The sequence below is a fragment of the Hippichthys cyanospilos genome, chromosome 1 (genome assembly GCF_059441005.1).
Source record: "Hippichthys cyanospilos isolate Australia breed blue-spotted pipefish chromosome 1, RoL_Hcya_1.0, whole genome shotgun sequence".
NCBI classification, from domain to species: domain Eukaryota; kingdom Metazoa; phylum Chordata; class Actinopteri; order Syngnathiformes; family Syngnathidae; genus Hippichthys; species Hippichthys cyanospilos.
Genome location: NC_142369.1, coordinates 30,777,501 through 30,804,874, shown reverse-complemented (window position 1 = coordinate 30,804,874; position 27,374 = coordinate 30,777,501). Strand labels below are relative to the sequence as shown.

At 40.7% G+C, this 27,374-nt stretch overlaps 3 protein-coding genes across 6 annotated transcripts in view; 1 reads left to right on the top strand and 2 right to left on the bottom strand.

The window, feature by feature from the left end:
• zdhhc8b (zDHHC palmitoyltransferase 8b) overlaps positions 1 to 20,658 on the bottom strand; it is a 53,751-nt gene extending 33,093 nt beyond the window's left edge. Inside the window, exon 1 of the mRNA XM_088416347.1 lies at positions 20,288 to 20,658. Coding sequence (XP_088272473.1) covers positions 20,288 to 20,391 — 104 coding nt within the window. The 5' untranslated portion in view covers positions 20,392 to 20,658. The remainder of the gene's footprint in view (positions 1 to 20,287) is intronic.
• A 692-nt stretch (positions 20,659 to 21,350) lies between these two features.
• Positions 21,351 to 26,474, top strand: pgam5 (PGAM family member 5, serine/threonine protein phosphatase, mitochondrial). 2 transcript variants are annotated; one of them, XM_088432129.1, is made up of 6 exons: positions 21,351 to 21,839; positions 23,765 to 23,937; positions 24,624 to 24,749; positions 24,828 to 24,916; positions 25,493 to 25,623; positions 25,733 to 26,474. In XM_088432129.1, the coding sequence occupies exons 1-6, from the start codon at positions 21,610 to 21,612 to the stop codon at positions 25,881 to 25,883; spliced, it is 900 nt and encodes a 299-aa protein (XP_088288255.1). In that variant the 5' UTR covers positions 21,351 to 21,609; the 3' UTR covers positions 25,884 to 26,474. The 2 variants fall into 2 exon arrangements, with proteins under 2 accessions (XP_088288255.1, XP_088288246.1); XM_088432120.1 differs by having other exon boundaries at positions 25,490 to 25,623.
• An 888-nt stretch (positions 26,475 to 27,362) lies between these two features.
• The window catches only part of ankle2 (ankyrin repeat and LEM domain containing 2), a 13,733-nt gene continuing 13,721 nt past the window's right edge, over positions 27,363 to 27,374 (bottom strand). For all 3 annotated transcript variants that reach the window (XM_088431729.1, XM_088431720.1, XM_088431737.1), the window contains exon 13: positions 27,363 to 27,374. This exon is cut by the window's right edge and continues 1,413 nt beyond it. The gene's annotated coding sequence lies outside the window, so the exon portion shown is untranslated.

Below are 27,374 nucleotides of genomic sequence, written 5' to 3'. Positions count from 1 at the left end.
ATAAGGCTGTAATTATGAGAAGGCAGGTCAGCAGGGAGTATCAATTGAAAAGATGTAATTTGGTCAAATGTGACAGCTGCATTAATAAAGGACATTTCGCAAGAGATGATCAATCAGATTCAGGGCTGGGCTCAGGCTAGGCCACACAAGGACATACAGAGAGTTGTCCTGAAGTCACTCCGGTAATACCTTAGCTGTGCGCTTAAGGTTCATGTCATGCTGAAAAATGGACATCACCTCGGCCTGAGGACAAGAGCCGTCTGGAGCAGGTTTTCATCCAGGCGGCTCCAGTACATTGCTTCAGTCATCTTCCCCTCTATACTGACTCATCAACCATTTCCCCCCAACATTCAAACATTATGATGCTGCCATCCCCATGTTAATTGTTGGTTTTTTTTCAGCCCAATTCATTCTTTCATGAAAAAGGGTTTATGCTTTGTCTCATCAGACCACAGAACTTTGTGTCTGGTGTTCTCAATCCTTTAGATGTCTTTGAGGTTGGCTGCACCTTTCCCCAGAGCTGTGCCTCAAGACAATTCTGTTTTAGATGTCTCTCGACGATAGGTATTGAACTCCAGTCCTCGAGGGACAGTATGCAGCATATTTTTGAACACTCTCTCTCAAACACACCTGATTCAAATGATTAGGATCGTTTTCAGGCTCCTGCAGAACTTGTTGATAAGTTAATCTTTTGAATCAGGTGTGCTGGGAAAAGAAAGTCAAAAAAACATGCATGATACCGGCCCTTGAGGACTGGAGTTCTATACCTATGCTCTAGAGCCTAGACCATTCATTTGACAACATGTTTGTGCTTTAACATGCATTGTCAACTATAAATTACTGTAAACAGGTACGATGGAGAAACATCTGTAGAAGAGGTGCTCAATGCATTGATTGCGATCGCCAGTCTATCGCGAGTGCAGTATTGATAGATCACATGACATCTTGCACTATGAATTGGAAAATAAAAAAAATGAAAATGAATAAAACAGGCGCACACACAAAGGGGGCTAAAAGGCAACTGAAAATGCACATACGGTTTATGAAAGGTAATGCAAACAAAAAACAACAAAAAAAAACTATTCATATCACCTAAAGCACATCTATTGGTATTAGATTACAATGTTATTCTTCGATATTTTATACCTATGCATTTATGATGTTACCCAGTGTGCGGCTGCGGTGAATGATTGCGGGGTGATGTCATGCTACGTGTGCGTACATCTGCCAGTCTCACACTCTCGGTTTTGAACGTGTGTTGCTGTTGCCAGGTGAACATTTTGGAGCCACTGGCTATCAAAGGACTAAAATAATCTAGCTAACGACGATGAGCATGCATTCTACTAACTTGTTATGCTGAGCTGTGTCTGTGGGCCATAGTTTTAGCTCACCGGTAATGTCTGTGCTACCAACTGGGAGACATGATTTGCAAAAGTAAAAAGGTAAAAAAAAAAAAAAAACGTTTCTATTCCTCTTACAATATGAAATGCTTTATGTCTAATTTTGTAGGAAGAAAATGTAATACTCGGGATACATTTATTACATTTATAAACAAAGGTGAAAAAAGTAACACTTGCCTCCATATTCCCTACAGTAAGTTTGATTTATTGCAAGAGGTAAATTTACAATCTTAAAATCTGTGTGCGTGTGTGTGTATTGTCTTTGCAAGTGGCTGTTTAGGAGAGAGTCACATGATGGGACGCCTTTGAAGCGGCACTATTCTAGATCAGTTGGCATCCACCTGGCTGTGCTATAAATAACAATCTCTAGCCAAAAAAAGACTTAATTGGGGAACAATTTATCGTAGTGACTGCCAATGTTCAGCACTTTTTTGACAGTTGGTGGCGGTGAGAGGCCCATTCTGTCTGCGGTGCTAATTGTTCCTCTTTCAGCCTGCGGCTCTTGTTTAATCTCTGAGCCATTAATCATAACGAGGGAGCTGTGCAAAGGTTTAAAATTCGGCTATATATGACTAATTTATGGCTGGATAAATTTTTATCTGACGAGTTTACTTTCATACCTGGTTGCGCATAATACAACGGGACACCTTCCTCACTTCAAACTTCCATTTTCTGCCGTTCCCACGCCAGCTGGGAGACAAAGTCTCTGCAGCGTGTCCTGGGTCGCGATAAATACTTTTCTGTAAACATTTTCGCATGAATGCTGGCTTTGGGGAAAAAAAAAAAAAAGCCAGCACACACACAGAGGTTGTCTGTCTTCCACTCTGCAACAAGTCTCTTTTTCATTCCGCATAACCTCCAGGGAGCCTGGATTATCCACTTACCCCACTTGCTCTTGCGCCATGAAGAAAATGAATGGTTCATGAGACTTAACATTTTACGTGCATATTTGCCGGGAGAGGAGAAAAGCAGACTTGGAAGTGCAGCCACCGAACCCCTCCCTCACTCCAATGAATGAATGGAGGTACTATTGAGGCCCAATTTTCAGCCCATAGTGGAAAATATGACAGGCCGGCAGCAGGTAAGAGGAAGAGGCTTCTAGGGGAGGACAGGCTTAAAAAGAGGGATGTTGAGCTCAGTGCTGTGTCCTTGTAAATGTTAAACGTCATCATAGTATATTCATCGCCAAAGGTTATAGCTGGTCTTAAAACTGATGAAGTGCACTATCACAACAAGCGGCAAGAAATAAATTCAGCCTCAAGCCTTGTTGGAACTTTTATTATTCAATATTTTTAAGGATTCGTGAGTCCCTCAGGCACATTTTCATAGCGAAGTTGTTTTACTAACCACTTTGCCTTTACTTGGCCCAAGTACTGTAAGTCTGATTCAGAGGAGGAAACAAAACTACTACTTTTTACTGAACTAGAATTGCACTTGCACTTTTCTATAAAAGAACGGCCGGGAACTTGAATGTAACATATAGAACAATGGCCGTGTTGACTCAGACAAACATTACGGTGATAGTGTTTGCTCGAGAAAGCATTCAAGTGATCCGAACCTCTGGGAATAAGAACAGGCCTAGATTCATTTTACGTGCAAGACGTAGTATACGGCAACTATAGATACAGCTCTGCATTGTCCCTAATTTAGTCTGCTGACAATATTTATTTAAAGTGGGCTGATCAACTCTATGGTGATTAAAAAAAAAAATCATAAAAAATAAATAAATAGGTAGCTCTCACAACAATCGTGAGAGCAACAATTTATACAATTTGTTTGTAACGGATAACTGTCCTTGATGACTCTTCAAATCCTTCAAATGACTTCTAAAAAGACACAACTAGGTTTTCTTCATATTACAATATAATCTGATTGTATGTTAAATATAGTAAATGTATGCAACCTTTCAATGTGAAAACAGCAAAGAGCACCAGAACCCATCTTTGATGTCAACTGAAGCTCCAGAGGAGAAGCAAAAACATCAACAAGCTAGCTCTGAATGAAGAGAACCTCATTCAAATATCTGAAAAGGACCATCGAGTGGAAGTTCCCTTGATGAAAATTAAATGCCACATTGGAAGCGTGAAGGTCACTTCTAAAAATGTGACTTTTTCTATCTGAGCTGAAGAAAATGTCAGACAGTCAAAACTGAAGGAAATAAATTAATTAAAATTTCCAATACCAAGCACAATTACTAAGAGTACTTTAGATAAAATTTCATGAAAAAAAAAAGATGAATTCAAAGAAAGACCTAGATATCCATTATGGGCTATATTAGTTCAGTGCTCATCTTGTGCATGTTACGTCAGGTATGTTATTGGACAACTATGGGGTCCTTCATTGTGCTATTTTACGACAGGAATGAAGACCTAAGGGATCCTAAACGGTGAAGTATTGAGTGGACGTTTGCTGCAGGAGTCACGGCAGGATTGTGCCAACATTGAAGAGAAGGACGAAATCCAATAATGTTAAGTGAGAGTTGGAACTTTGTAAATGTGATTGCTGTTATTTAAATAATAAAATTAAATAATCTCCAATAACTTGAAATGATACAACACCAAAATTTGCTATGGGAACTCCAAATTATAAAACACACTAGCTTTCCAGTCGCATTCTTCTCGATCTCATTTCCCTTCCCCCTACTTAAATGCCATTCATTAATGGTACTGATTTACAGATTCTGAAGTCACAAAAATTACTTTCACAGAAGCAGGTCACCCCAAGTCCTTGAGTTATTATCGTTCACGTAGATCCAAAACGCCTGGAGATGCATATCTATTGTATAGCAGGCACAAATCCCATGCAAGAAAGAGCAAAATAAACCTTTCCATCGCTTGCTCAAAGGGGAGTACAGACATGCCAGAGAAAGAGTAAAAACAAGTGTTATTAAATGCACAACCACAACTAAGTTTTAAAATCTATCATTTTCAGTCGTTACTTCATTATAGCTCTATCTTGCTAAAGCAGTAAAGAACAAAGACAATGTATCCACTGAAGACTGAAATATTTATATCTGCTAAATGTAAGAGGACACTGTTCTATTTCAGTCGGACGGCTAAACTGTCATTCAGCAATATTTAACTGACACAGATTCAGGCACTTGCATGCAACGGAGCACTTTTAGACCGCATCACAAGAGGTGTTGCCGAGCTAGTTTAAGACCCCTTCACTCCGAACCCAAAGGAGGGAGCAGACTCGTTCGTGTAGCTATTCAAACTTCAACAGCAGCTGCAGTTGGCACATTGATTTATGCTGGCCCCGTGACACAATGGAATAGTTCAATAATGCTAATATAATTACATGCAGATGACGCAAAATGTTCTGCCCACTGGTGAGCAATCAAACGCTGCAGTGCCTCAAAAGTAATCAGTGTTATACAGTATGAAAAGGCACATATTCATATCCTGGCTAGATTGAGAACAGAGCCGGGACTCTAGGAAATCCAGGTTTTATAGATCAGTCGCTCGACACGCACACAGGCTCACACACATTTTCTAATGTTGATCCTGTTCAGGGTCAAGGTTGAGCATGCCTCAGAATGGTTACACACTGGATCGGCCACCAATACTACTATTAACACTCATATTACAATCGTAGCAGAGTTTATTTACAACAACGACGATTGTTGAAAATGACTCGGGACAAACTGAACCTTTGACTGGCCACAAGATGCAGTTGAAGTAGCAGTGATTCATTTTGCGCAAACAGACTTATGTTGATGCTGGATCGAGAAACAGTTGACACTAAATACATACCCACCTTCTAATGAAAGCACTTTGGATAAAAGAAGTCCATTATAGCAGGAGTTCTCAACCGCCAGGCTGTCGACTAGCACCGAGTACACACATTGAAAGAAAATTGTTATATATTCCTGATTTTTTTTGTTTTGTTTTTTGAGCAGGGCACAAAAAAGTTGGTGCTGTCAGGGTGGCCCGCCACCACAAGTCACAGGGTGACCACCTCCCTTTCCTCAGAGGCAGCTGGATAAAGATGGCTGGGTCAGACCGGGCGTCTCTGTCTTCCTGTACAGTGACAGGGCCGGGAGGAGGGCGCTACGTGCCGGGGTAGAGGTTGGGTCGTCCATCTCAACTAGGCTGAGCTAGGCTGGCCTGTGACAAACATTTTATTTATTGTCAGTCTGAAAATTCCTTTAAAAATCAAGCACATCTGCCTATGCCACTGTCTAGGGCTGTCTGTCACCAATGTTAAACGTTGTCGGCAACGTCGATTATGTAAATTAGTCGACGGGTTTTCCCTTCGTCGACTTATCACTTGAATATATTTTTCATTTATTTTCCCAATTATTTGCTCATCCCAGTCGTAGCGTGTATTCTCTTCTACCGTGAAATCCCACTGGAAGTCTTCTCCCACCTTCAATAGTAGTATTCCACTGTCATGTGCTGCTATAATTTGTCCAATGAGATTCTATATGGTTTATTGTCATTCCAGCCTAATACAAGTGCAATGAGTTATTTTCTGTGGGGTTTGTTTCATGTGCTTCAGTTCAATTTTGAGCATACAGTAATTCTTCATTTTTCGTGGTTAACTGGGACTAAACCCTCCCCGCGATAAGACAAAAAAAAAAAAATGCTTTATATATTTAAAACAAATAGTCACATATTTGCCATATATGCCATATTTAACAAATATTACCGCAGTACACATATTTACTCAAATCTTAAATTATTAAACCTTATACAGTAACTGTACGGTTATGCCTTCTGGTTCCCAGGTCTTGGCTGTATGTTGTTGAGCTGCAGTCGCCCTGCAAGTGGGTGCTTGGACGTCTAACTAGAGTGAAGAAAGTAGCTGACCAAACATGATTAAAAAGCAGAGTTTAAAATTGAAATTCCAACTTATAGCATAAAGGTAAGAGAATCCCAAAGTTTTCTTTCTTCCAAGCAATCTCTTTCGGCCGCTCGTATGTATTTGATTCAGAGAACTTCCTCCGCCAATGACAAAAAAAACCAAAGATGGTACTGTTCTCAACTGACTGCCCAGGCAATCTGTCACTGTGCTCTAGGTGCTGTCCTACAAGACGCGGGCACCAATGAGGAGTTCTGAGCAGGATTGGGTTACAACTTTTGCCCTCATTGGTCAACTGTCGCACTAGCAGCCAATCACGTGTCTTCTAGGAGTGCCTGCATCTTGTAGGAGTGCCCCTAGGGGAATATAAAATAGGGGAGGCGCAAAGTAACAAGGGATCACTGGATGCTCTTTGAAATGTTTCTGCATATCCCTGCTGTGGAATAAAGCATGCAGTGCATTATTGTATATGATAAGTGCATAAAACAGAGTGTAAATCTCTGCACAGTGGCAGAATCAGTTACACCGTGAGTGGGTCAGGAACAACAACACCCTTGGAATTACCTTGCCTTGTTACATTTTTATCATAGAGCTGTCACAGGTGGGCGCTTACGGCCATACTACCATGAGAACGCCGGATCTCGGAAGCTAAGCAGGGCCTGTTTAATACTCGGATGGAGACCACCTTATTTCTCTCAGGACTTCATTCAGTGATGACCAGGCCTCTGGCGCATTGCACCAACCACCCAATCGCCTTAAAAACCCCAAATGGTTACGCAAACAGATATAGAAGCAACAGCAACTAACTCTGCCCTCTGAGGCGAAGAGGAACTAAATGTTTCAGGTCATACACAAACATGCACTTGCATAAACAGTCGCAAAGCCAGGTAAAGCTGGTTAATTGCAGTTTCCTCGGACTGACCTGTCTTGTGAGTTAACCTTTTACTTTTGGTGATCCGGTGGTTTCACGCATGCTTGCTAACCATGCCGAAAATGGTCAAAATGGCAATAGTTGGGAGACAAAGGGAAATGACACTATTCTTTCTCAACGCTGACTCCGCTTCTGTTTTCAACCCAAAGTTCACCTCTGCCCTATGGGATCAAACTAGCAAAAGTGCTTACAGGCACAAACAGTTCCAACTGCTTTATATTGAGATGTTTGAATTGACAGCTGGAACAAACATGTCAGACTAAAAAAGCCACTTGGAGAAAAAGGCAGATTTAATGCTTTCTGCACCAGTGGATCAACTGTCATGTTTAGCCCCTGTCTTTTATTCTGTCCAATATTTGATCTTCACATCAAAGGCATGTCACATCAAAGGGAAATAATTGAGGGGAAAAAAAGCACTTAGTAACTGAAATTTCACCCAGTTTAAAGTTCAACATGGCAAGACTTAGTTATCACACTAGCAGGAGTCCGCAATTCCTCGGCTAAAGAAAATGACCCAAAAATGGTCAAAAATACTTCACGAGGGTTCCGTAAGGTCAGTTTTGCTATTTTGTGTACGATCAACACATGAATCTGTTTCGCCAAGGAGAGCAAATTGACTGTGTTGAGCACAGAATGTTCCAAACTGCTGAGTTTTTGTCTGCCTTTGACATGATAATCATCTGTTATTACTATGTTTGTTGGAAGAAAAGGAAAAAAAGCAATGCATGTAAAAATGTAAATGAAATGAGCTATACCAGGTGCGTGCATGCTAGGCAGCCTAGATCTTATCTGCTCAATCTACAGTTTGTACAGTGATTGAGCCTTTGCAGCAACAGCCCATGGGCGCTCCATTTCATTAACATCACTGCCTTGCAAACGCACCATGAGTAAGAGAGGGGGGAATAATCTTCCTTATCCTAATACGAAAGGCTGCAGTATTCAAACCGGATTCAAATTGTGTTCTGGCAGCGTTTTAACAGACAAGCTCACACCGCTGCCTCTTTTTGATGCCCATCAAAATAGCGTGACCACATGTTCAAAACAATATGGCTGAAAATCAAATATGCAATAAATTCTCAAAGGGAACTCTTCATAACAAGTTCAATTGCAAGTTAGTCTTGTAAGCTGGTACAGTTGTGATAGCTAATGCTAAATGTTATCTTGGTTGACAGTTTAACAACGCTAAACAAATCATGGCACTCACTATTATTGTGTGGTGGCAAAGAAGTAAAATCCACCCCGTCAATTTGACATGCGGCCGTTTTGATTTTGATTCATTGAATACATTTTAAAATGTTTCAACGAGCACCTCCAATGCTCACGGACTAGTCATTGTTGCGTAATGCAATTACTGTAAGTATTTCTATAGAAGTTGGAGATACCCCACTCTGTGAGTAGTTATTGGATGCAGAATGTGAATGAGTACAGTACTTGCTTTCCTTTGCTTAGCCACGCAGTACGGTATTTTATGATATTTTTTTCAAAACCTTGGTCATAAAACGCAAAATAAAATAGCACAACAAACCTTGCTGTCCCACATTGGAATCTCACCACCAGAACTGCTCACACACGCATTCAGTCTTACTATATTTGCCATGATTCTTAGACACGTAAGCAAAAATTCCTTTTAGTTCTGTAACGATGCAATGATGAGCTGTACGACTACTGTAATGGCATCTGCAATATAATCACAATTTGATCAAATGTGATTTCCTAATCACAAAGGGTGGGGTTTAAATGATCACAGAGAAGTGGAGCCTAGCGACGTGGACGACAAAAAGAGAAAATGCATTTTCGAACCTCATTTTTGCCTAAAATTAGACCGAAATCTACAACTTCTTGCACACCCTTTAAAAATTGAAATTAGTTGTTTATTTTTTTCCAATATCATCCTACTGAATAAGCAACATTAAAGTTGTGCGGGTGCAAATCACGTTGCGGCAATTGAGCAATGACATTGAACATGCGGACGAGCAGATGGCGCAGATATTTTATTGCCAAGAAAAAAGACTAATTGTTTTAAACACCATGACGGAAAGCTAGCTATATTACAACTATGTGTGCGCTTCCAGATGGACAACTACCTTTAAATAAAGCTTTGTAACTCATTTCAATGAGACCTCAGCGCCGTGCTCCAGTTACGGTGCAGGGAGTGGCGGGGAGTTAAAAATAGGCCTCAGTGATTATCAGTCACCACTTAGTCGGGCAATGCGGAGAGCAGATTGTAAATGAACACACTGAAGTGCTTGAATAGTGGCCCTTGTCGCCAGCTCGCACGCAGTGAATGTAAAGCAGTAGCGCGCACTCCTAAGTGTGTGGATACTTTCAGGGCCTGCATGCGGTGCAGATAAGGACAGCAGTAGAAAATATTCCAATTTAGCAAACAGCTCGGGGTTTCTTATGGTCTGATCCATGAACAAAACAGAAGACAACTTAGAGACTTGTGGTCTTTCCTGGCCTGAAGTTGAAGAGCTGAAGAGCTGTCACTCTCTGTAATGATGTTTGACAGATGACACAAGAGCTAAAGGGTTGGCAAAATGCTAGCAGCTATCTTAGCAAGGCTGTGGAAAACAGATTTGAATGTAGTTCTGTTTAGGTTTCAAATTAAGAAGGCAGCTTGACCTTGCTCTCCACTAACCCCAATGAACAGTGAAATACTTCATTCTCTCTTAACGGTTAAACGCGCGTGATATTTAGCTTAGTATCGAAACGACTTTGAAGAAAAAGTGGCTCATTTGGGACAAAATGACAACACTGATGCTTATGTTTGAAGAGGAAACATCTGTCAGCTGCTTTTTATTGCACAGTAAATTAACCGCAGCTTTATGATTATGGACTGTTTCACCAAAGCGATTGACTGGCATGTGTTCAACTGCTAAATGACTTCACCTGAGATTACGTTCTTAAATTGCAACTGTATGCGACAGTGTCATATTTGAATTTACATTCACACTTAAAGATTCACAAAATTCACACATTGCTCAACCCAATCAGATTACTTCTATATAGTACCCACAAAGTTTATTTTTTTCATGCAGTGACCTTTCTTCAACAAATTATTACAGGTCAACCAACACATTTCTCTGGAGCGGTGTCAAAAATCTCACCCTACCTTGTCGTTTTGGTCACGTGTCAACTGAAAAGTCAGATTTACTCTGGTGTCGTGTGAATAATTTTGCATGTTTCTGGTTCTATTCTCATTTCTCATAGCAGCCAATAGGTGTTGGGAAAAGTCAGTATCTTTCCAGCAAAGGACTTAATGATGCAAGACTCGCTGAATTTGACAATTAGGAATGTGTAAACAATGTGTTTGTATGCATTTAAAAAGAAAAAGAATAATTACAAATAATTTATTCAGACAAATGTTACTGGGTTTGTTATTGTTTTGTTACTCCTTTGAATACATGCGTATAGGGCTGATATGCTCAACTCATGTGTTTCCGCTCCTGTCTCCCGTAACCATGATAAATTATGCATCATAAAGATTTTACACACCTCAGACTTCTGTGACAGGCACATTCGCTAAGGTTCACATGATATAACTTGACAACAAGCCTTGAGAATGCAAAACAGACGCTTCACTTTAAATATGTGATGTTCTAAATAAACTAAGTACTGAAGGTGGGAAGCAGCATGATAAACACTTTTTTTTGCATGTTTTGCACTTTTTTTTTTTTTTTTTTTTACAAGATCTCTGCGGAAATGAGAAGCAATGTGTGCCCAATGCGTGTTACTTTGACTCATCTAAGCCTGAACCAAGTCATTCGGGTAAATTGAGGAAAAATGTATCAAATATGTAAACACATTTACCTCTGACTGTCACCCTTTAATAATGAATTAAACAATACAAGAGACAAAACTCAGCAGGATCTATATGCAAGATCCAATTAAAAAAAAAACTACATCAAGGAAAAGAAAATCCATAAAATATCAACTTTCAATGACTTGAAATTCAGATGTGTGGATGAGTAGTGAAAATGCACGTTGAAATATCTGCTTTTAAAGGGCGAGAAGGTGCTGGATAGTATGACCTCCATCTTCCATCTGCCACCACACCTCAACCCATGCCATTTGGAAGTGTGTGCAGCTGCTGTAACATTCCTGGCCGCCACCCCCTCCATCTGACGTTGCTCTTTTTTTGTTTTCCACAGACACAACAACATCAACAAGTCATCTTCTGTCAGTGCCAGTGGGTAACTGACATTTTGCCATTTTTCCGTGCTATCTAAGGTGTGACATTTGGGCAGAACTTCATCCGGCAAACATCTGGGTCTTTTTTTTTGTTGTTTTTTACCCAATTTGGAGACATCGGTCTTGCAATACAGCCAACACTTTTTTCGGCAACTGTTTTTGTTGAGTTTCATAGAGACAGGTGACGTTTCTTGACAGTCAGCATGTCTTGAAGTCAGCTATTTAAATGTGTTCCCCATTCTGGCTTCTTGGTGAGTGTTTTCTAACATAGACTTGCTTGTTCTGAAAACAAGGTTCCGATAGATTAAGGGAAGCGAAATCGAAAACCATCTTCACATTGTCCTATGTCAGGATCCTTAAGACACCCCAACGAAAGCCATCATTGCTTGTCTTCTGGTAATTGCAGTATTGGGGGGGGGGGGGGGGGGGGGGGTTGTTTTTGCCATGTGAAGTGCAATTGTAATACAATATGGATCGGCATCTTTTTTTCCAGGCACTTTGATGCACTTGGTTTGTTTTCTGCTGAAACAAGCCTTTAACCTGTATAAATGCTGTAAAAAAAAATGACATTTAACAGTGTGGAAAGTTGGTTTGGATTGAAAAATATAATTGAAGAAGCATTGCCAAAAATACAAAACAAAACAAAAAAACATACAGGTATATTGGACACTCCAAATTGTCTTTAGTGTGAATGCTTGTTTGTCTTTTTGTTCCCAGCAATCAGCTGGCAAGCAGTTCAGGGTTTACCCCGCCTACTGCCCAAAAAAAACTGCGATAGGCACCATCACGCCCGCAAGCCTCGTGAAGACAAGCGGTTAAGGAAATGTATCTATGGATGCATGGATGGGATATGTGTATAACAAAAAATAAAATAAAAGGATTTCAACTTAAGCAATTATTTCCACTTATAAATTGTAATCATTTCAAAATTGCACGTTCAATACCTTTTAGGGAGCCTGGAAATTCACAAACATTTTTTTTATCATCAACGATGACAGTCCTATATGGTTTATGTAACGCATACCCACAAACACTTGCGTCTCTACCACGCAGAACCTACTGACGTCTCTGGATGCATAGCAGCACTAATAACATCCTGCACATATTCTCAGGGTGAGCATCTCAATTCCCGGCATGCATCACATTAGTGTGAGAAGGGATGTACTCAGGAGCATTGGCAGATAAGCACCCTGAATCTTATCACAAAGTGGGCTAAATTATGCAAGACACACTAAACCCACAGGCATGTATCAGAGGAGTGTTGGCATGCCATGGTAAGAAGGTTACGATTTTGATTTTCTGAGAAGAATCCAAGTGAATGCCACAGGTTGAGAGCAGAACTAAAAGCGGGATCATGATGCTTGGGAACTCACATCATGTGAAAATTCTTCTTGCATGCTTTTGTGCACCAGAGCGGTTAACTCAACTCTTTGGAAAAACATGGAAGTCAGACTGTCAGACACAAATCAGAGAAAGGGAAGAGCGAGAATGTTCAGAGTGGAGAGTTAGTGGGATAAAGATTAGTAAATTGGGTGGTTGGATATTCACGATTACCGGCATGATGTTAAGAAACGGGATGAGCTATCGTTCTTATGGCGTAATGTAAAAATGGCAATTCTATCGGATGCATTATTCATGTCAAAATACGGAGACCAAACACTGAGCACAATAAACATCCCACCAGTTCACAATTATTGTCCGATGACCGCACGTTAGCTTTAGTCTACTTTTGGGACCAAAACAGTAACTAGCTTTTATGTCATTAACTTGCATGTGTGTTGAGTCGACCTATGAAAAAAATATGGCGTTATATTTTGAGATGGTGTGATCATTTTGCGCTTTCATTTTGTTGTTGTGAAGTGATGTTATTTCATAAAGAGACATAAGGCCTCCTGATTCCCAAATTATTTTTATTAATAGACTAAACAAAACAAATATTCAGTTAGAGAAATATTAATGTTGAGGTGATGATCTTGCTCGCAAATACGAATTGATCCGTATTAAACGGTGTAATCAATCTAAGCTTCGCTACAGATTACGTAGCACACCAATAAACATGGATTCAATATTATCAAAACAACTGAAGGATCAACTTGATTTGGCTGGAAGGTGAATAGCTCGACAACAATTTGACAAAAACATTTGAGAACTATTTTTTGTATGATGAAGACTTCTTTTATGCTATTTTGAATGCAAAAAAAAAAATAAAAATCTTCTGGTCAAGTCGCATAGAATGAAGTGTTTAATATTAAATAAACAAATACAACCTTCAGTAGCTCACGAGCAAATAACTAAAGTACTCAAGTACAGTACACACCAATCATGCACAAATTGGTTCAAGTCTCATAATATTGGGGGGGGGGAATATATATATATATATATATATATATATATATATATATATATATATATATATATATATATATATATATACTTTTTTTTTTTTTTTTTCTCCCAGAGTGCTTTTTCTCATCTGAGTAGCGGGTGGGCTACCAATCAAAAGTCCCAGTTAGGCATGTGAAGGTAACTGCAAAATATTGTGATTTTAAAAATCTGTCAAAACACATAGAAGATGAATGATTGATTTGAACATTTTTTGGTACTGATTGATTGAAACAATGTCAATTTTGGCACATTTTGAGTTGATTGAAATCATAGTAAGTGAAAATTCAGATTTTTATATGCAATCAATTTTTTGGCACAATATTGTTTATAGTACATAGTATGTCAAAACGGGCTGGTTCAAAACATGATGACATGATGGTCCATGTAGAAAGTGGAAAAATTAAATTTTCAAAAATTCCTTTGTTCCGACCATCTTACTTAACACACTATGCTGCTCAAGTCTTATCATGGCCAGCAGAACAAGCTCATTATTACCAAGATTAGCCGCAGGCTAGTGATTATTCCACACTTCTATATGAGCTTTCCAACTGTTGTGTTACGTGATTGTTAGCTGAGCAGAAATCTAGCAAAATGAGCAACTGTGATGCCATTTTCAGTCGACAGCAAATGACAAAACGGCTGGTCCCAGAGACTGATGAAAACGGGTGCACTTTTCTACTTAATTCATAATCCACAAGCTAATGTCAAAATCACAAAAAAATGAATCAGGACATTGTGTTTAGACTCGTTGGGAAGCACAGAACACATTATTACCAAGACAATTTTTGGCTTCATTTCCCATTCCCCTCCAGTTTATATCTGAAAATTGATATTTAATTGTAATTTTATTATGGCAGTAAATACACTTATGTAAACTAAATGCAATAATTAAATACACATGCACACATTAAAGTACTTTTTCTTCCCCCTAATTCTAACCATTACAACAAATTGCCTAACAATAACAGGGACTCTATCCTAAGCAAAATCCAATTCAAACCGAAATACTAAAACCCAGCCTTAACCCTCAAAAAGAGGTCAGGATTAGTGGGGCCAACCAAAATGACCCCACAAGGTCAAGAGGTCCCGACAAAGAAGTACAAAACCAGAAAATGAGCCCCCAACACTAGCAAACAAACATACACAGGCGATGGTGCAAGGAAAAACACATTCCAATGACCAAAAGATATATAAGATAGTCTTTAAAAATGCTTTTAAAATTGTATCCATACAAATAAATATCTTAATCTCGCCATTTCAGGTGAAAACACAGAGTTTTAATAAAACCGCTGCTATGGATAACATGTCTTTAATCATATGTATAAATAGAAATGAATGTAAGCACAATATTACTTTGTGGTTAAACTTGACAAGCCGAGTATGGTCCCAAGTACCTACTCATTCCCATTTAAAAGCATCCACTAGAAAAAGTGTCAAAGACCAAGCCAAGCTCTCGATCACCGTCTAAAGCGACCTATTTCCGATCAGATGATTTCTTTTTGCTCGGGCACCTTGAGAGGCCTCAAGCAGGGAGTTGGAAGCGGTTGACTCGAGCGCCAGTCTTTCGGTGAAACACTGTGCGAGGGGAAGCTGGGTGGAGACAGACCATAATGGGAGAGGCTGGAAGTCTAAATGATTCCCACATGTTGACCAAGAAGACACTTTCCAGGTGGCCCCAGACTATGAACTTGCTGGGGAGGAAAGCACCTCGCTGGACTTTCCCGCACTTTTCACCCACGCGCTGCTAAGCACAAAGTCCACATGGATCTACTTTGTGGAAAGATGTCAACTGGAGGCAGTATTTGGAGAAGGTACTAATAAAATCACGCAACCAGAAAGACCTTAGAGAAACAAAGAATCCAGTTGCATTAGGAAACAAAGCGATTCGAGGTTGACCCTTAACGTACACAGTAAGTGAGTACATTTACACAAGTACAGTACAAGGCTTTCTTGGCCTATAACATTTTCATTCCTGATAGATAATTGCAGACACTGCTGAGGAATTGGTGATAGTATGATGGCCACAGGCTACAGACAATTAGAAAAATAATTCAGTGACTCAGTGTTATCATTCAGGGTTATCTACAGTACATTTGACTTTCTGCAGTCATAACTGTGCCTTCGCACAATAACGATAACTGGTCCCTCATGAATACGGAATGACTTCATCGTGCTCATCGAGTACAAAGAACGGAGACGTAAGCGACGCTAAGGCAATTCCAACATTGGAACTACGGCATTAACGCTCTTTCCCAATGCATTTTGGTGACCTTTGTTGAAAATATGACTCACTTTTAAAAACTGCTTCACACCCACGTCCCTGAGACATAACAGTGGACATACTTTATCTGCGGTGTGTTGGATGTCATCATTGCAAGCCTATTCAAAATCAGCTCAATATCACAGTTAGATTAAAATGTTGCATCTTTCAGGATTGAGTCAATGACTAGCATCACTAAGCATAATTATTACATTCACTGTTTAAAAATAACCGCAGTCAAACTGACCTTTACCTGAAAGCATGTCTTGTCTACAAGAATGATTAATGAGGATGACTCACTGAATCTTAAAAAGATGAATATAATGATCACAGGATCTAAATGTATAGGAACAAAAGAAATGCTCTTATTGTGTTCAATGTCAGCAGGCCCGCTAGCCGCTGATGACCGATGATCAGAAGAAATTACGCTGTTAACTAATCGGAAAAAGACAAAATCATATGACAACAGCCTGCTCTTGGTTTCATCACTAACATTTTAAAATATAGATAGAGTAAACAAATCTGACTAAGGGGAACCAAATGCTCACCCAGAGATCTTTTTTACTCTCAGCTAATACGGAAAGCTTAACAACCACCAGCATTAATCACATAGGAGGAAGTGAAGAGCAATGAGCATTACTACTTCAAAGTCAGGTCTTTTTAATTCCAAGCTAGTTTGCTCAACCTTCTGACGTAAAGATGACAGCATCTCAGCATGTACTGTATACAGTATAACAATAAACCGGAGGCAGATTGGAATCATTGAGCAAACACGTCTCCCAAGATATTATCAATTCGTATTACTGGTAGTAGCGTGAGAAGAAAAAGACTTCATAGTGTAACAGACGTGGTATAAAACGGAGACAAGAATATATACTGTATCTAAAAATAGGTTATTCATATCACTAACAGAAACAATGCATAACCCCGATATAAAAATAAACCTATTTGCTAATGACTCAGGAGTAGTTGTCCACATGCCATTTTGTGTGAAAACGCATGTTCCTTACGAATCAAAACTTAATAAATGTCAAAAAAAAGAAAAAAAGATGTTATTCTGGCTTGCAAAGCAGACTGGAGAAGTATGTTAGTAGTATGTTAGTAGTCGTAATTATTTGCACATCTAAAGAGTGAGGCAAAAATCATTTTTAACTAAATCTGATTGAATTGATTCTGAATTGAATCAGAGACCCCAATATCAGAATCGCGCGAGTTAGTTTAGTGAGCCCTAACACTGATGTGATTTTTGATTTAACTGCTGAGGATGATAAAAAGGCCCTAGGCTCTACTCACAAGATTAAAAAATAGCACAGATTAAAAAAAAAAAAAAGAAGAAGACTGAAGATCAATAGTTTCAAAAGACAACTAGGTCCATTCTACCTATTTCTGCCACCGTAGTCCACCATCTACCAAGCCGGACATACCTACAGGTTAAAACTCTACAAGAGTTACAGAGCCAAACAATGCGTCGTGTAGGGTTTGAATCAAGTGTGACTGAATGGATGTACTATGAAAAGGAGGAAACAGATGTGGAAGCTGAAGATTAGATTCCTGTCAGGCCTGCTCATACAAAGCTCTGCTCTCAGGCTGTAGATTGACTAGTAGCGCATGCCAGCACTCACTAACTGTTCACAATATGCATGTGCAAAAAGTGCTGAACAATGATTCTTTCTATATGATACATTTCATAGTTTACATTCATCTCATCATGCGCACCCTTAAGTGTGGCCTATTAGACTTGCAAACAAATGAAAACAGCATTTCTATTTCCGGCTTGTTGAGTAGACTTTCAAAGCGTAGCAATAAATAACAAATTAGGCACATTTTCTACTATGCAACCCAATCTTGTAATACAGGAGATGCAGATAAAGCCTGGATAGTATTATGCCAACTAATCCACAACTAAAAGCTTAATTTATCGACAGCCCCCAACCCCCCCCACAGACTTTTTGTTGTCATGCTGAGGCATTACAAATGACTAAGTCTGCCCTAATGTGTTGTAATTTTAATCTGTGTGGCTAACACAAGCTGTTAAAATGCCAAACACCATGGACAGTATGAAGATGGCCTTACTTCTCATTCACCCAAATGATAGCAACCGGTCTGCTGGGAACTGTAAGATACCAAACACAGTGCAATCCAAGAAGAAAAATAAATAAATACGTGTTGTTCAACCTATTCCTTTCTTGACTCACATGCATCATGACATTATTTTTTTTTAATTAAATGACGAACTGAAGCTTGTATTTTGAAGGCGGCTCGTATTAAAGACAAGGCTAGTCTGGGACCTTCATAAAAGACTCCTATGGGTGTTTGACAATAGTGGGACATGGCCTAGTTTGGATGTGTGCTGCTCCCCAGGGTGTTCCATTATGCTCAAATCAATCCTCTAGGCCTTTAACTGCGAAATGAAGGAGCAACCGAGTAAAGTCTTAATCCTCACCCTTGAACCATCTGCTGTGGAATGAACCTAGGTGAATACTTCAGTTAGCGCTCCAATTCCGACGCTGGTACCAAATGAGCTTTCGGGAACAAACAATATTGCCTAATTTTCTATCCAAATGGGACTCATAGCGCATTCAGCCCAAACAAGCTTGCAAATGAGGCCATTTGTCTATTCAAAGGCAGCGCACCACTTGGACTTTTAAAGCTGCGGTCCAAGTTACCTGCACTAGCCACAAACACCATATGTTTGCCTCGGTCTCAAGCGTTGACCTTAACGTCGCAAACAGTAGGGATGCAGATCAAGTGTGTTCAGTGCTTCTGCATCGGACAAACAATACAGTGAAAAGTTCACTTGTTCAGGTACACAAACAGTGAAGTCATTACTCAAGAATTTCTAGATAAAAATCCAGAGGGGAAATGTAGCTGCAAATCATCATCTAATGCATGCACTTGGATGTTGAGAAATCCCGGTGAGCCGTTTCACTTTGTATCGCACATGTAATAAGAAAGATTGGAAAATGTTTCAATTAGGTGTTGAGTCTGCATAGCTTTTTACTCGGTGGGTGGGTTTACTCGAATAAATATACCATCACAAAGTATGACATGCACCTGCATCATTCTGAGAGATGGTTCTAAGTGGGTTTTACACAATCAAGATTTTGGAGGCGATCACCAATAAGCAGGATTTTAAAAAAAAGAAAAAAAGATGACCGATCATGGATACGATCAGAAGACGGACTAGTCTATTCATTGTATTTAAACAACTTGTCTATTTACAGCAGTCAAATTCCACAATCCAAAGGAGATTGGAACCGGCCCACGAAAAGTCGCGGATAATCGACACACACTGAAAATGATTATGCAATAATGATAACAATTGTATCCTAATCATTCTCCCAGATAGCATAACAGAGAGAACATTGATTAAATCACCAAGACCGTGTTTGCTGCAAAGTCTTATTTTGCAGAAGCAATCAATTACATCATTGGCAAATTATGACAATACGACCGATCACCGATTTTGCATCAAATGCAAAATGTCTGCAGATCTCATCCAGCCTATGGGATCTATGTAAAGTCCAAGTGGTCTATATACCACTTATCTGTTCGTAGAGTGGATAACAAAAAAACATAGTTTGTACAAAACAGGTATTCTATTAGAATGGCTTTTAGACATTCATAACAACACAAATAACACTTTGCTTATCCCTAACGTGCCAATCCCAACTGAACATCGTAGCCTTTGTGAGCCACGTGATGACAGCGGTGTATAAAAAGTGAGTGTAGGTGGGTGGGGGTCTCAAATAAGATACTGATGCTGAGAGGTGGGAATTTTCGGTGCATTCTTGTCCATTCTTGATTTATCTACACTGACTGCAAAACTGGAAGGCTAAATGGCCAAAACCTCAGCCCAAATGCAGTAAACCCATTCATTATATTTAACAGTGGCTGGTGGTGTGAGGGGGTATATTATGACTCTTAAAACACCGGCAGTGACTATGGTAACCATTCTAAATGTGTAGATTGAACGTGGCGGCCTTTGGAGCCGATCTAGACATTTGAATTCGAGATAGTTTTCTTTTGTCAGTTGAGAGTTCGTCAGGCCGAAATGGAGGATGGGACTCATGTTTGATGGCTGCTCCCTTCAACTTTGCAAGGCTTTATAGCAAGTTTTGTCTTCCACCTTGGACTCGAAAATCCAAAAGACCACCGGAGTCTTTTGAAGACCGACCTCGAAAGCGCATGCTATTCCCCACTGTGACAGATAGGCTCCATTGAATTATTTCCGCCCAAGTGATAGAAATCCACGCGTGCAAAGCTCAACAGACGCATGCATACACAAGAGGAAAAACGAGACGTGCAACTTACGTGAAAACGAAAAATAAAGTGGTCGATCCTACAAGGAGAGTAACAGCTGTGGACACCGGGATGTATTTGGTGGGTTTAAATCTTTTTCCAGCGCTGGTGGGCATTCTGTAATTTCCACATTCCTTAATTTTTTATCCCGGGTGCAATCGCATGTGGAGAAAAAAAGGATCCAGAGTCGCCTTTCTGGTGCTATTATGGGTACAATCAGCCCAGTCTTTGCTAGCGCTGAAGCTGCATATATCCTTGGAGACAGGAACGGCTCAATGACTGAAAACCTGGAAATCCCACCCTTCCAATCCAGCCCACTCACTGCTGAGGTCACTGGAGCGCTGGAAAAGGTGGAGCCTACATGCAAGTGTCTTCGTGAACCAGGCGGCGCTGCTGCTGCAGCCTGCATTCAAAAAGAAACCGAGAAAACTTGAGTTGGACGCACGCACCGATACCAAAAACACTCTAATCTCATTTTTCAAGACGAGTTAATCATCTCCTCATATTAAATCGAACAGATAGAGATATCCCAAAACAACGACGTTTTCAATAGTTTCGCCCACGTTTTTTTATACATTCGTGAAAATATTCGCCACAAATGCATGTATACCTCTATATATAAAAAAAAAAATCTCGGACGCTCGCTGCAGTTTCCTACAGAAAGGCAATTTCCTCTGCTGATTACATCTTCTGTCAGTGGTTTGGACAGGAGCGCCATCAAGTGACCATTTTAAAGGGTTACTTACTTCAAACTTTTTCTAATTGATCATTTTGAATGAAAGTCATTTCATTTTAAAACTTGTCCTTTTACATTTCACATCACAAGGTATTGAATACATTAAATATATAGAATATTCCATTTTGGTTTCCTCATTTGACATTCACACAATATGTATCGTTCAAAAATTTCTGTCAAATTCAGCGAATAAATATCTATTTTACACATTTAACCCCTTCTGCATTGGATGGTCGGACGATTTTCAACGTAATTTGTTAAAAATTGTGTTAAAAAAAAAGTTGAAGTAATGGACACATTACATAGTAAAACAAATCCCGTAAGACCCAAATCGGCTGCCGTACAACGTATTAGCAACCCCGCTTCCTGCTAAAGATTAGCTTTTCTATTTTGTGCGGTCTGCTGTAAGTTTAGTTTCTGTGATACGGCTACTGTCCGAGTGACGTTTGGGATGTCCATTCGACTAGCCGAGGCCTGCTTGCTAACCTATATCGGCTAGAACATCACGGTTTTGTCGCAGAGGATTAACGTCGGCCTGCGTTAAGGAGACACGAGCTCAGTTTAGCTCGTTTGCTAGCAGCTCGGGAAGGCAAACAGGATGTCTTACAGGAAGACTCTCAAGCTGTTTTGCGGTTTCGCCGGAGGTTCTGCCGCCCTGGTCCTGGCCGCTGCCGCTGCAGACGCTCGCGGATATTTCGGAGAGAGGAGAACCGAGAAGGGCGGTCACTGGTCCAAATTGTCCGTGATTCAAGCGGCGCAGCCGGCGTGGTCAGCCGCGAGCATCACGCCGGTCCCGACTGGACACGCGTGGGACGTCAACTGGGACAAGTAAGAACCTGTCGTCGTATCCATCACAACTGGGGATGAATTGACGTTTAGTAGTTGAATGTGGGATGAGTATAGAAGATTTCAGGGTCACACTGCATGTTTCAAAACCCGACTGCAATGAAGAGCAGACGATCAAACAAAAAAGGGTCGCGTAAGCTTTGTGCAGTGCGGGAGAAGAGGCACAACCTTCTTCACAATGCCGTCAGCTGTCAACATTTCCTGGCTGAGAAGAATATTGCCCTGGTGGAACAACCTCCTTACTACCCAACCATGCTTAGGGTTAGGGTTAGCCCCCCTCCTTTGCAGGAGTTTAGGATAGTGTACATGATACAAGATCAAGATGGCTGTGGGAGGTTCATGAATGCGTGGCAAAGATTCTTTCAAGGAGGACACCTGGTATTGCCCATTAAAAGTGTTCTTTTTCTTCAAAGTTGTAGGCTCGTCACCTTTCTCTTGACTGGACCTTTCCTCCTTCCCCAAAACGTCTGTTTCTCACTTTAAAAAACACGTAATTACATAAAAATCCAGAGTTTTCAAAATAAAGTTGTTGTTTTTTTAAATAACATAGCTTTCAGACTCAGAAAGTAGGTAAATATTCAAAGTGCTCACAGCCACATCAACCTGTGGAAAGTTCATTTCTAATTAAAAGTCACTGACTTTAACCGTCAGGACCCCTTGACATACATAGACAGAAGGCAGAAACGAGGCTTTTTTTTTCTTTTAAGTAAACATTTTACTTCATCCAAGTCATGTCCATCTAGCTAACTAGAGCTCAGCGTTAAGATGACAAAGGTGCTCTTCTACAGTCCAACATCCCGTTTTGCCCGCTACCTTTGTGTAGCATGGCAAAATAGACAAATAGGGAAGTAACGACAAAGGCGTTGATACACCGTCTAGATGGCTTTCAGTGAATGATATCTTAAGGGTTGACTATAATGCTTGTTAGCAAGCTAAAATGTGCACAAACATTTCCTCCCTGGCAACAATATGCTATGACGCATTTGAGTCAAATGAGATAATTCTGATTCAGCCTTTATTTCCAGCTGCCATTAAGCTATTCAATCCCAATCAGCACTACATCGTTCCATGCTCTAATACACTGGTATTCTGTGTATGCCATCCATCTATCCATTCTCTATAGCTGCTTATCCTCACTAGGGTTACAGGCTTGCTGGTGCCTATCCCAGCTGTCTTCGGGCAGTAGGCAGGGGACACCCTGATCTGGTTGCCAGCCAATTGCAGGGCACAGAAAGACCAACATTCACACACTCAATCACACCTAAGGATAACTTAAAATGTCCATTACACCTGCCGTGCATGATTTTGGAGAGTTGGATGAAGCCAAAGTGTTCGGAGAAAGCCCACACAAGTTCGGGGGGGGGATCATGCAAACTCCACACAGGAAGGCAAGGTGGATTTGAACTCGGGACCCTGAACTGTGAGGCGGATTAGTTAACCACTCTTCCACCGAGCCACCCAACTGTGTACACACACAAAACAATTATTGCATTTAATTAGTTCTGAATATATTGAGCCTGTCTATCTTGGTGCATGAAAATGTATTTTATTTGATAGTAAAAATTACATTTTGTAATGGTTAAATACTGCAGTAAAATCTATCACATTCAACATCCATATTGCATATCACGTTTTTCCAAATGTCACGCAGCCTTAGTATTGATTCAAAATCCATTCGATTCACAAGGGCTCAATCGTATTCCATTCGATTTTCGACTTTGTTAGGGATTTCATTTGGTACCATTTTTACTTTCGTATAGAAAGACAATTTCAGAAGAAGCAATGCTGCAGCCAGGTGAAACGTCACTGACTCGTATAAAAGTGGCTCGCGCCTTGGCAACAATAGAACAATGCGGGTTTCAATGTGACAAAGCCACTTGTAATCCAAGCTGTCCGCTGCTTTGCAGGAGAGAACCCTCTACGCTGTCAAATGGCAAGAAGAAAGAGAGCGCAACCGAAGACCCCAGCTCAGAGCAGGACAACGGCAAACCCAAAGCCACACGCAACATCCTCCTCATTAGACATTCACAGTATAACCTGAGCGGGAGCAACGACAAAGAGCGCATTCTCACTCCCTTGGGTCTGTTTCATGTCATTTGGGATCAAAACGCATCGATATCACTTACTCTCACGGGACAGGGGGACTGCAAGTGGCGGTAAAATTCGGATGGTTCTAAGGGACCATGACTGACTAGGTGGTTATAAGATCCATGCATTCATCCATGTATTGTGTTCCATAGCATTTTTTTTTTTTTTGGGGTAGTGTTTGATCTGGAGCCTCTCTCTGCTGACTGGGTGAGGGACAGCCTTTGCCCTAGAGTGGTCCCAAAAATGAGAGGCCGTTGTGCTCCAAAATCGCCACTCAGTTTGTGGTGTTAGTTATTTTAAATGAGGCCTGTGGCTGTGAGTGAGAGAGTTGTGCGGAGATGCGTGCCTGGACCTTTGAAAAAAGTTTCACTGTGAGGATTGAGTACAGAGAGGGCGAGTAGTACTCAAGGCTGCGGGAAGAGTTAGCGGCCGCTCACCACGCTCGGATGCACCCTGTGTTGAAAAGAAAATAACGTCTGTGCCCAAAAAGACACACGCACATATACCGTACTTCGGTAAGGAGATCACTGGACATGGAAAAGTAGGAAAGGAATTAGGAAAAAGATTTCATACACTTTATTTACTGTATGTACGTCTCATGTCAGTCAAGGGTTGATTACTTTAGTTCAAACTAACAAATTACTAAAATAATCAGGTAATTGCCACGTGTCTCCTCAGGTCGGGAGCAGGCCGAGTTGACCGGTCATCGTCTTTCCACGCTGGGATTAAAATATGATGTTCTGGTCCACTCCAGCATGACCAGAGCCACAGAAACGGCACATATAATCAGCAAGTACCTTCCAGGTAGTGGAGACACATCATGCAGCTTTTTACACATGCACATCATGACCAATGTTTCTTTTCTTCTCATCCTGGGTTTAGGTGTAGAGCTGCTGAGCTGTGACTTGCTCCGAGAGGGTGCACCCATTGAGCCGGTTCCGCCCGTCACTCATTGGAAGCCTGACGCTGTGGTGAGAGAAGCACCCCTATCCACTTAAGTCTTTGTTAGCTTCTGGTGCCTGTGGCTCTGTGCATGTCATGTCAAGTGCTTGTAAAGGCTCCAAACCAAAGTAGGCCAAACCGTCATCAGTAGGACCCATGCCAAAACAGGAATGGACTATTGCGGTTCCAAAATGGCAACGTTTGATGACTCTATGCCATTCTTTGTTTTTATTGACTGTGCAGCTGGGCTGGAGAATTCAGTGGAGCCCCCGTAGTTGAACGCGGTGGTTTCCATGATGCTTTGAAGTCGTGCTAATTTTGGAACAAAATGGTATCCCAAAAGGCTCCAGGCGGAACGCTTATTTGAACAAGCAGTATGTTTACTACTGTTCTAACCGTCCAATTAGTTTTATGATTACCGTTATAAAAGTGCCGGTATATTGCGTTCCAACGACAGCAGGGTATGTCAAATGCGCATGCAACATAAGCGGACGGTAGCCTGGAATCCCAATTGTGAAACACAAGCTCTCCCAACGTTCTGACAACGGGCGGCTCCACCGCCATACGTCATGTTGCCGTTCAACCTTTCTACCGTCCTCCAGCAGTACCACGAAGACGGTGCGCGTATCGAGGCTGCCTTCCGCCGCTACATTCACCGGGCGGACCCGAAGCAGAAAGAGGACAGCTACGAGATCATTGTGTGCCACGCCAACGTCATCCGCTATTTCGTCTGCAGGTTTGTGACGTCTGCTGAGCGTTTTGGGTTTTGCCTTTGTGGTTCTTTTGAAGATGAAACATTGTTGCTGTTTGTTAGTAAAGGTGTCATCATCATCCGCTATTCTCAGGGCCCTGCAGTTTCCACCCGAGGGCTGGCTACGCATGGGATTGAACAACGGCAGCATCACCTGGCTCACCATTCGCCCCAGCGGCCGGGTGGCCCTCCGAACTCTAGGCGACGCTGGATTCATGCCCCCGGACAAACTAACACGAACCTGATTGGCCAACACGGTGCAATTCCGTAACGGCGGTCGCGATGACGGGCTGGTCGCAGGGTCGAAGCTCAGTTTTCTCCTTAAGTGTCTTTCTTCTGATGTTCAAGTGTTTGTTGTTCAACCGCCGCCATTTGTGGTTGAGGCACTGCGGATGGGTGCTAGTGTTATTGCATCCATGCCTGATAGGGCCAACAGAATGTAAGCAATGTTTTGTTTTGGTTCCAAAGCAAAACGTTTTAATTTGTTGTGGGCATTGGAATCATGTAGGTTTGTGCTATGAGCAGAGGAAATAGGAGACAACATTGCAACGTTCTCGGTTTGAAAAAAATATGTATGAGTAAGGCACAAGGAGCCAAATAAATACATTGTAATTCTAATAAGGTCCAGATTCACATTTGTGTTTAAACACCCCGAAAGTTGTTCACCAAAGTCTTTGTTTCGTTATCATATCACACAAGCCGCCAAAGCGAACCCACTGCCTGAGAAGAGCAGGTTGTTGTGTTGTACAGTACACTTATTGGTATTGCGAGCTGCTGATTGCTACACTTTTCTATTCAGTAAATTTAATACAATCAGAAAAAGCACTTAAATGCAACCCGTTTCCGATTCCTTGTGGGCAGTGAAGATCCAAATGACACCCTGGGCGAGAAATCTCTGGGGCACCCTCACACACGACAAATGCACAGATGCAGAAGGAAATGATTTAAATTCGACAATCTGTTTGTTTTTCAGAAGCCACACATCATTGACATCTCTGAGCACACATTAAACATTTTTAAAAAAATACAAATGTTTTTTAATTATTTCAAGCATGCCCTTGACTGTGTTAATATGTCACGACTCCCCAGCAGTTGAGAATAATCTTTCAGATGGCATTCATGTTGCAGGTATACAGAGGTAGCACTTTGCCTCAAGTTCCAGCGCAGGATACTTGTGACAGTGCTCTTAAACGAAACACATCTGTGATGTCAGTCACGTTGGTGAAAAATATGACAAAAACCAAGGAGAAATCTGTTGTGATCCATCAAATACAGTGAAACCTCAAGATACGGTCGTTTCTGTATGTTTTTTTTTCCCCTTCATATCATGAAACTTACTATAAGCATATAAAAAATACAACCGAAAATAAAACTTGATATCTCAAAATTTCTATTTGAAATATGAAAAGGTAATATATTGTTGTCTATCCCTCTTCCAGGGCCGGAGCAGATTGATATTAAAAAACGAAATATTACGTAAATAATGCATTTCAAAACCGATGCGCGATATTTTAGAAAATGAAGGTCGTGTTGCAATATGCATTTTGCAATACATCGATATTACTGCCCAGCCCTAATATATATATATATATATATATATATATATATATATATATATATATATATATATATATATATATATATATATATATATATATATATGAACATGGAACACCAAATTTGTCGCTGCCCAATTTGCGACATATCGAAAGGACGAGACAGAATGAAAGTAGGAG

Coding starts and splice junctions, on each gene's coding strand:
- pgam5 (XM_088432120.1), top strand. CDS start 21,610: ATGTCTTACAGGAAGACTCTCAAGCTGTTTTGCGGTTTCGCCGGAGGT. Junction 21,840..23,764: donor TGGGACGTCAACTGGGACAA/GTAAGAACCTGT, acceptor GCTGCTTTGCAG/GAGAGAACCCTCTACGCTGT. Junction 23,938..24,623: donor GCGCATTCTCACTCCCTTGG/GTCTGTTTCATG, acceptor GTGTCTCCTCAG/GTCGGGAGCAGGCCGAGTTG.